At 42.1% G+C, this 10,235-nt stretch overlaps 1 protein-coding gene across 2 annotated transcripts in view; it reads right to left on the bottom strand.

Annotated features, from left to right (window-relative positions):
* Positions 1–2,703: 2,703 nt before the first annotated feature.
* LOC121861397 overlaps positions 2,704–10,235 on the bottom strand; it is a 19,173-nt gene continuing 11,641 nt past the window's right edge. For both annotated transcript variants that reach the window (XM_042359072.1, XM_042359071.1), the window contains 3 exons: positions 8,805–8,881; positions 7,871–8,062; positions 2,704–4,458 (listed from right to left, as the gene is read on the bottom strand). In XM_042359072.1, coding sequence (XP_042215006.1) covers positions 3,118–4,458; positions 7,871–8,062; positions 8,805–8,881 — 1,610 coding nt within the window. In that variant the 3' untranslated portion in view covers positions 2,704–3,117. The remainder of the gene's footprint in view (positions 4,459–7,870; positions 8,063–8,804; positions 8,882–10,235) is intronic.

Genomic DNA, 10,235 nt, shown 5'->3' with positions numbered 1-10,235 from the left:
GTAGATAACCAACTTTCCCGGAAAGTAGATATTTCCCATTTTTATGATACAAATTTCGTTTTCTATGATAATCTATATTCGGGAAAGTTGGTTATCTAACCAACTTTCCCGGAAAGTAGATATTTCCCATTTTTTGATACAAATTTCCCGTTTTCTATGATAATCTATTTTCGGGAAGTAGATATTTCCATTTTTTTGATACAAATTTCCGTTTTCTATGATAATCTATTTCGGGAAAGTTGGTTATCTAACCAACTTTCCCGGAAAGTAGATATTTCCCATTTTATGATACAAATTTCCGTTTTCTATGATAATCTATTTTCGGCAAATTTGTGATCTAACCAACTTCCCGGAAAGTAGATATTTCCCATTTTTGTGATACAAATTTCCGTTTTCTATGATAATCTACTTGCAAAATTAGGTAATATTTCAAAATTCGAAATCTACTTCCCGAAAGTCGATAATCTATTTTGCCGAAAAGTGAATCTATCTACTTTTCAGGGAAGTAGATAACTAAGAAAATCTATCTACTTCGGGAAAGATAACCAACTTTCCGGAAAAAAGCAGATATTTCCCATTTTTATGATACAAATTTCCTGTTTTCTATGATAACTACTTCCAAAAGGGTAATATTTCAAATTCGAAAATCTACTTCCCGAAAAGTCGATAATACTACTTCCTTAAAAAGAACCGACCATCCTCGGATAACCAACTATAGATATTTCCCATTTTCTATGATACAAATTTCCCGTTTTCTATGATAATCTACTTCGCAAAATTAAGTAATATTTCACAAAAAATCGATAATTTACTTCCCCGAAAAGTCGATAATCTACTTTACCGAAAAGTAGAAAAATCTACTTTTCGGGAAAGTAGATAACCAACTTTCCCGGAAAGTAGATATTTCCCATTTTCTATGATACAAATTTCCCGTTTTCTATGATAATCTACTTCGCAAAATTAAGTAATATTTCAAAAAAAATCGATATTCTACTTCCCCGAAGAGTCGATAATCTACTTTACCGAAAAGTAGAAAAATCTACTTATCGGGAAAGTAGATAACCAACTTTCCCGGAAAGTAGATATTTCCCATTTTCTATGATACAAATTTCCCGTTTTCTATGATAATCTACTTCTCAAAATTAGGTAATATTTCACAAAAAATCGATATTCTACTTCCCCGAAAAGTCGATAATCTATTTTACCGAAAAGTAGAAAATCTATCTACTTTTCGGGAAAGTAGATAACCAACTTTCCCGGAAAGTAGATATTTCCCATTTTTTATGATACAAATTTCCCGTTTTCTATGATAATCTACTTCGGAAAATTAGGTAATATTTCCCCCAAAATTCGAAAATCTACTTCCCCCAAAAGTCGATAATCTACTTTCCCGAAAAGTCGATAATCTATGTATAATTTTCTTTGTAACCTTTTGTATATATTGTTTATTTATATGTTTTTGTCTTGTATTTTCCCCTTATTCATATTTTTTTTTATTTTGTATCTTTTGTAATTATTGTATCTTTTTCAATATTTATTTTTACTTATTTTCTTTTTGTATACATAATTCTTCTTCTCATTACGGAATATTACTCTTGTTAATTCCTCCTTTTTCATGTTATTCTTTTTACTTTATTTTTGTTAGTTTTCAATTTATATATATATATTTTTACGTTCAATTCGTATGTCATTTTTTTTCATGTTACTTTTACTTTCCATTCAGCATCTTCCACAGGTTCAGTCATCCCTGGTCACTGTGAAGCACCTAAAACAACAACAACAGCAACAATAACAAAAAGACTACCTTCGTTGTCAGTAACAAAAGCAAAGACAAATTACAACATATTTTAGGGAAGTCGTTTATTTATTTATTATGACATTTGGAATCGGTATCATTTTCTTTCTATCTTATTTCTCTTATGAGTGTAATCCATTCTTCCTTATCCGTATCTTTCTTCTTTCTCCCATTTAATATTTCACCTGACCTACCTTAATTTAACCTAACCTGTTCCCGAGCCGCCAAGTTGAGGACATCTGCTGTAAGGCGCCACACCATCTGTTATCCTCCTTCATAGAAAAAACAGTAATCGTGCTTCACCTGTGGATACATCATCACTATAAGGTGTGCACGTGGCTACCAAGATCAACACACACACGCACATATACACACATACATAACAGACACACACTCACATACACACGACGCTCGTTTGACCCATTCCAGTAAGCTTGTTATAGGTAACTGCAATAATTCCCTCTATCTCCCCACTTTCTTCTTTACCATTGATTGTTGAGGGAGGGGGAGGGGGTGGAGGGAGGGGGGGTGGAGGGGAGGAAGGGGAATCAGAGTCGATCAAGAAGGTATTTTGATTCCGTCTCTGCCTTTGAACTCCTACACGAGTCCCTCATACATCTGCCTGATCATGAGGTAAGATATTCGTCCTTGATGAAGGTCAGGAAATGGTGAACAGGAAGCGTGTGTATGTCTACTTGCACTCTGGCCACGGTCAAGTATGCCAAAAGCTAACCTGAACCTGACTTAACCTAACTCACCGAGGGAATCTAACCTAAACTAACCTAACCTAAGCATCAGGAACCACTTAAGTTCCGGAGAAATAAGTGTAATGTTTTTATTACCTTCTGCTCGGCCTTCAGGCGGTGTGGCTGCTGTGTGTTTAAGGAGGTTTAAGTCAAGATAATAAGATAATCCTCCTTGTTATCTTTATTCATCTCAGACTGTATCAGTAATGTCCTATTTGACCATAAAAATAGATAAATAACTATAACATACTAAACAGACATTTGATATAAAACAATAGACGTTATCATTACTTATACAATGTACACAGTAGCATAACCAACCTCTGTATAAGGTTCATATAGTTACTTATAATATCAGTCGTAATGTCTAAGAATTCAATTACTTTGCACTCATAAATATTTTTTGGGTCGCCTCCACCGAAAAGAACTTTACAAGAGATTCTATGTTCAGGAGAGACGAGTAAGTTACAATATTTACAACATATCACAGAGAGAGGCAGTGTTAGGCGGAGGCGTGTGCATGACTCAACACCGCGCCCTGAGGATAAAGTCCGAGGCCCCTCGACAGACACACTCTCACACCGACCTCTTCTTGATCGTCCGTTTAAGGGAACCGAACTTGTCACAGATGTTGGCAGTAGCTCGAGGCAGATCTGGCAATGAGCCCTTAGAGAGGAAGTTCCCCAGTGCCCTTCCTACGCCAAAGACGGAGAACTTTCTCTGACGACCACTCGTAGGGGAAGGACAATCATCGTCAACTGTCCCGGCCTCCAGAGGATCCAATGGAAATCTCTTTGGTGAGCGCGGGGTCCTCCACGCCCCAGACAGAGAGAGAGAGGACGACTGGGTTTGGTTTTCCTCCAGAATGCTTGGTTGAGTATTGTTAAAGTCCTTTTTGGATAATCTTGCTCCAGAAAATTTTGATGACCATTTATCTTGTTGAAGTGAAGCTCCAACACCAGCTTCTGGTTTATGATGTTCGTCTTTACTGCACAGTTTAGTCTCGGGTTTCTTAATGTTGACTATCTCTACCTTACCGCTGCTCTTGAAGGATCTGGTGCGAGTCCGACAAGAACATTCAGGATTTGTCTCGGATCTTTTACTATCCAGGATAAACGACCTCCCTCTTGAGAGCAGCGAAAGACTGGACTCTTGTCCCTTCAGAGAGGCGAAAAATTTCTCCCTCTTAGATTCTTTTACAGGATCAGTCTTTGGCTTAGGAGGAGAGTCTTCGTCACAGGACCGACTCTCACTCCAAGCTTCAGGAGAACTTAAAGACCTTGACAGAGGCGCGTGTACAGGAGCTGCTGACTCGGAAGATTTCAATATGGTCTCCTTTTCAGTTTCCTGTTTAACTTGTCTCGGCGAGTGTTGGCCAGTGTTGTCTGCCACAGTCCTCGACGCTGAGGGAGTTGATGACTGTCTTTGTGGTTTGTCCTTAACTTTAGATATATTTTGGGAGCCGTGTAGTGGTGAGCTGTTTGATCGAACAGCCAACTTTTTAATGTTACCGCGACTAACTCTTTTATTTGTTCTCTCGCTGTCTTGCCTCTTGACTACACTGGTCTCTCCACTAACACTCTGATGAAGAATTTTTCCGTTTCCTTCAGATACACTACGTGAAGGTGGACTCATATTTCTACCTTTGGAAGCGCTTTTGCTGTGAGGGCTTCCTGGGCAGCCACAGCGCCTACAGGAGTAACTGCCCACGAAGAAGGTGTGTTGGCAGGAGGAGGAGCACACGGCAGGCTCAAGTAGGAGGGATGGGAAGCGTGGACAGAGACAGCTGGTGGTTCTGGCCCTCCTGATGAGAGAGCTGAAGATAGGGACGATATCCTCGCTCGTCTCCGCCACAGACACCTCGGCGAAGGCACAGCCGAAGACACTCGAGGTAGTTTGCCCCTCCTCCGGTGTGACCTACGGGGGGAGGTAAGTTTAGTGGCACTAGTACTTATAGGTGTAATCAGTGGCACCAGTAATCACAGGTGTGGTTAGTGGCACCGACATTCAAAAGTATGACCTATGACCCTAATAACCACAGCATGGAAGAGTCGACGTAACATATGAGTAAAAATTAGTTAATAAAATCATATCGAATCTATTTATGTATATATATATCATCTCTCCTTCGCTCTCATTAACGTACGGGAAGGATGAAGGGGAAAGAGGAACATCAGGCAAGGGAGGAAATGATAATGGAGAGAACACAACACAACAAAGAACAAACGTCAAAGTAATAGTGGAACAAATTGATGAGCGAAGTCAATAAAGACGCTTGGATATTCACTGTTGTAGTATTAAGCCGTTTACCGAGAGAGGGAGAGTTGGGAAGGAAAGAGAGAGTGGGGAGGAAACAGGGAGAGGGGTGAGAGAGAGAGGAGGAAGGGAAACAGGCAGAGGGAGAGGGGTGAGAGGGAAAGAGAGAGGTAGAAGGGAAAGGAGTGTCTTACCAGCTAGAGGAAGAGGGAGGGAGGGAGGGAGAGAGAAACGGAGAGGGGAAGAGGGAGAGGTGGGAGGGAGGGAAAAGGAGTATCTTACCGGCTCCTGTCAACATCAGCCCGCTAGGTAAAGGTCGCAGGCTCTAAGCTACATTGAGAAAATCCCGTGTATGCTATTTTATTGGTCGGCTTTAAAGAGCGCTGATAACGACAGGTTTTGAAGATTGAGGGAAAAATTCGTTGAACATGTCCTCTCTCTCTCTCTCTCTCTCTCTCTCTCTCTCTCTCTCTCTCTCTCTCTTATGGTGTAACCGAAAATTTAGTCACTAAATGTAATTAGGCGTCAAAAAAGGTCACTAGGTCACTTCAAAGCTATTTTAGGTCAGTAACGTGTGATGACCGCCCCCCCTCCTTATGTATTTACTAACTACCAACGTAGTGACAACAACGAAGGTCAACTGTAGGCTCAATGGCCACAATCATCCTCGGCTAGAAGGTCAGCCAATCATGTTACGTAATGCATGTGACGTCATAATTGTGATGCATGGTTCATTACATATTTGGGCCAATCACTGTTAACGAGAGTGTGTGTGTGTGTGTGTGTGTGTGATCGAGTCTCCTTGCGTGTGAGTGTAATTGTAAAACAGAGAGAGAGAGAGTTTTAACCAAACTCTACGGCACACACACGCCACATTTCAATATCAACATTCTGAAGACAACGAATCACACATAGCATAACCACATCCTATAATGAGATCAAACTCTGCTATTAGGTTCCTGTGTCAAATACATTTACGCCCATTAATAGCCAAGTCCAATGATAATACATTAAGTGAAATAGTAATCTAGTTAAGTGTATGAGTATTAAGTCCAAGAGTGTCCTAGTTTAATGTTATTTAAGTCCTAATTATTCTTAAAAAGTCCAGAGCCTTGTTATTTCTACCCATTGTTAAGTCAATCGTCATTCCACCTCCTCCCTTTTTTCTTCCCCTCACAACAACCTGAGACTTCCCTCATCTTTCCACCTACTTCTCCATCTCCCCTCACACTATTCCCACCCTCACTTACACACACAACAGGCGCCGCTACTCACACCATCAACGCGAGGCAGCTCTTCCCAACCATTTAGCATGGCGATGATAGGCGAGGCTCTACAGGCAGTTGATGAGTCACTCACTCACTCACTCACTCACTGCCTCCTCGTTCAATCATTCCGCACCGCTGCACCAGTCAAAGAGTCCTGGTTTTGCATGGCGGTATTGGCGGAGGAGCTCGGTCGACTGCCTCCTGGGTGAAGATAATGACGGCCCTGCTAGCTGACACCTCCCTGTCAGTAGAGTCTTCACAATCTCACACATCGTCTCCGCTATCAGGGGTAGAGGTGAGGGAGGAGGGGGTAGAGGTGAGGGAGGAGGGGGTAGAGGTGAGGGAGGAGGGGGTAGAGGTGAGGGAGGAGGGGTAGGAGGGAGGAGGAGGGAGAGGGGTAGAGGTGAGGGAGGAGGGGTTAGAAGGAGGAGAGAAGGGGGGAGGGGTGAGTGAGGAGGAGGGGGTAGAAGTGAGGGAGAAGGGGGTAGAGGTGAGATGTAAAAAGATGTCAGGGCGAAAGGGAGTGATCACCGTGGGTAATGTTGGAAGTAATGGATGCTTGCTTGTTGCCGTGTGCTGGTTTTTTTTCCGGGCGGCGGGCGTTTAGTGGCTGGTGCTGCGGTGTTCGGCGGGCAGATGAACTATTACTACGCTACGGTGCCTGATTAATGCCTTCAAACCATCAGAGGTGAAGTGAGGGCTGGCGACTTGACAGTAAACACAGGAGGAATGTGTTGTATATGCCTTTGACCGCTGCTTACATGCGAAGACCATAGTGTGTGTGTGTGTGTTATAATAATACCTGGATCACACACACACACACACACACACACACACACACACACACACACACACACACACACACACACACGGTGTTTATATCTCGATCGAACCATTCCCATTTACTACTGACTCCACAAACGTTTAATCTCACAGTAATAGGTTCCTGGTGGCCATAAAGAGCCACGATGGTAAGAGCGATTGGGAGTGGAAGACTGATGCAAGAATCATGGGTGGGTGAGTAAATAACAGGTGATGGCAACAGACGCGGGTGAGGAGTGGTGGGGGGGGGGTGTAGTTATCGTGGTGTTATGGCTGTTGCGTAATGGAGCAGACAGAGAAAGAGAGAGGCGGGCTTGTTTGGAATCTATCGAGCAAATGATTTTAGCTATAAAATTTTAGTTATTACGTCACACCTTCACTGGTTGTTCCGCTGGGAAGTTCGTCAACCCCCAGAGAGTCTTCAGTGATTCAAAATTAAGCAAAAGTTTGTATAACTCTCTCTCTCTGTGTCTGTTTGTCTCTCTCTTTCAAAGGTTCTGATAATAAAGACATCACACACACACACACACACACACACACACACACACACACACACACACACACACACACACACACACACACGAAAGCGTTTCAATTATGCAATATGTTAAGAAATTATAATACAAGTGGTCCATAATAGGTGCCAATTAAACACTTTATAAAAAATTACAACAGTCAACGAAAAAATAACTATAAAAGACAATGGTGTGAAAAATTCTTTATAGGTCACAGGAACACATGATAATTAATAGATAATTTTTGTCAATCATTATAATTTGCTAATGGGAGGAAAATAATCACCAATTATACGTTCTTCCCAAGTGTAGTGACGTCATAATTATGTCAACAACAAACACAATTACGCTATCGAACTGCTTTCATTCTCACGTCACAGTATAGTGGGTGTGTGTGGAGGTACCTGTTAAATTTATCAATATAAAGTATTATTCAATAGTCAAAAAAACTAAATCAATAATTACTACCTGTCGCGAATGCTCTAGATCTTGTTTGTTTCCCAGTAAGGTAATTGGTGGACGAGGCAGGTGTGGACGGAGCTTGAAGATAGCATGAAGTAGCTGATTAGCCGTGAGGAAGGTGTGTCTCTCGGCCACACTGTACACCACCAGGTAACAGTCACATTGACATATCTCCAACGTCGGCAGCGTATTATCGCCCTGTGGGGATACCGATGTGTTACTATGTCTCATGATATTGGAACCAACCCTCTGGGGGATACATATGTGTACTACTGTATGTATCTTCACTATTTCTACAGGTACTCGCTGGAAGTATGTGTGTGTATTATGTGTAGTTTATATTGTTAGGAGCTGAGGACACATTATAATAAGTCACGACCCATAGTAATGTTAACGTGTTTTTGTATGTATATTAATTAGTGAATATAAATACTAGATTATAGAGTAATAATCCCTAATAGATTTAATAACTCATATAGAAGCAATATTAACTTGGTATATAAACAATGGTGAGTTATAAAGACTTAAAGCTATGAAAAGATCACTAACTGGACGGAAAACACAACGACGTAAACCAAAGCTGAGGAGAATGACGTAATGAGAAGATGAGGAGAATGACGTAATGAGAAGATGAGGAGAATGACGTAATGAGAAGATGAGGAGAATGACGTAATGAGAAGATGAGGAGAATGACGTCATGAGAAGATGAGAAGAATGACGTATAAATGTGGTTTAATAATACATATAAACAAAGGGACATGAAGAGAGATCAAAGGATAAGTAGAACACACACACACACACACACACACACACACACACACACACACACACACACACACACACACACACACACACCCACCCACCCACACACACCCACACACACACCCCCACCCACCCACACCCACACACACACCCACCCACACCCACACAATTTTCTTACCGGCCTGGAGGAGATGTCGATAATCTCAAGGTCGACCTTCATCCCATCTACCTGGAGAGACTGTCGGTAGATGATGTCTGAAAGGAAGATATTGGTTAGGTTAGGTAGAGTGTGTGGTAGTGTGGTAGGTAGAGTGTGTGGTAGTAGAGTGTGTGGTAGTGTGGTAGACAGAGTGTGTGGTAGTGTGGTAGGTAGAGTGTGTGGTAGTGTAAGGCTATATTAAGACTGGGGCATCATTGGACTAGGCCCCAAAATCATCATGGCTAGGATAGATTGAAGGGAGGAGGGGGGGGGGCTGTTAAGACTTGTGACATCATTAACCAGTTACCTCTAATTAGAATGTCATAATTCCATTGATACTTATACACTAAAAGACAAACACTCAGATGAAACAGGTGAATTTAATATCCCCCATCCCTTTCAGTGCCGGATACACACACATGATAATCGCAGGAATAAAATTTTTGCTGTATAACCATGAATAAATGTTACTCACCTGGGTTATAACCTTATCGTCCACCTGGCCACAATATATTACTATTACCCTTGATGTTGTTATTGTTATTGTTGTTATTATTAGGATTACAGCTTCACAGTCACTTAGCATATTTCACGTGTTTATAAATTCATCCCACCTTCCCCCACATCACTGTAAGAGAGCTGAATAGAATGTCCGTCGTTTCTATTAACCAAGATATGAAAAGTGTCATGTTGTGAAAGATGTTACTGTGAGTTACCTACCACACTGGTTCTTTGTACGTTTGTTGACATTCTGGGAGGGAGGGAAGGAAGAAGAGGAGAGGAGAGAAGAAGAGGAAGGGGGAAGAGGAGGAGAGAAAGAAGAGAGGAGGGGGAGGAGGAGGGGAGGGGGAGAGGAGATTAGCTAACTAGTCTAACCTAACATTACAAACTTATTTTATCTAATCTAATCAATACCACCACAGTCAGTACCACCACACAGTCAGTACCACCACACAGTCAGTACCACCACAGTCAGTACCACCACACACCACACAGTCAGTACCACCACACACACAGTCAGTATCACCACAGTCAGTACCACCACAGTCCATTTTACCACAGTCAGTACCACCACACAGTCAGTACCATCACACAGTCAGTACCACCACACAGGCAGTACCACAGTCACACAAGTCACCACAGTCAGTACCACCACACAGGCAGTACCACCACACAGTCAGTACCACCACACAGTCAGTACCACCACACAGGCAGTACCACACACAGTCAGTACCACCACAGTCAGTACCACCACAGTCAGTACCACCACACAGGCAGTACCACCACACAGTCAGTACCACCACAGTCAGTACCACCACGTCAGTACCACCACAGGCAGTACCACCACACAGTCAGTACCACCACACAGTCAGTACCACCACACAGTCAAGTACCACCACACAGGCAGTA

The sequence above is a fragment of the Homarus americanus genome, unplaced genomic scaffold (genome assembly GCF_018991925.1).
Source record: "Homarus americanus isolate GMGI-L3 unplaced genomic scaffold, GMGI_Hamer_2.0 scaffold24260, whole genome shotgun sequence".
Lineage (NCBI taxonomy): Eukaryota > Metazoa > Arthropoda > Malacostraca > Decapoda > Nephropidae > Homarus > Homarus americanus.
Note: the sequence above shows the minus strand (reverse complement) of the source record. Positions and strands in the feature narration are given on the sequence as shown.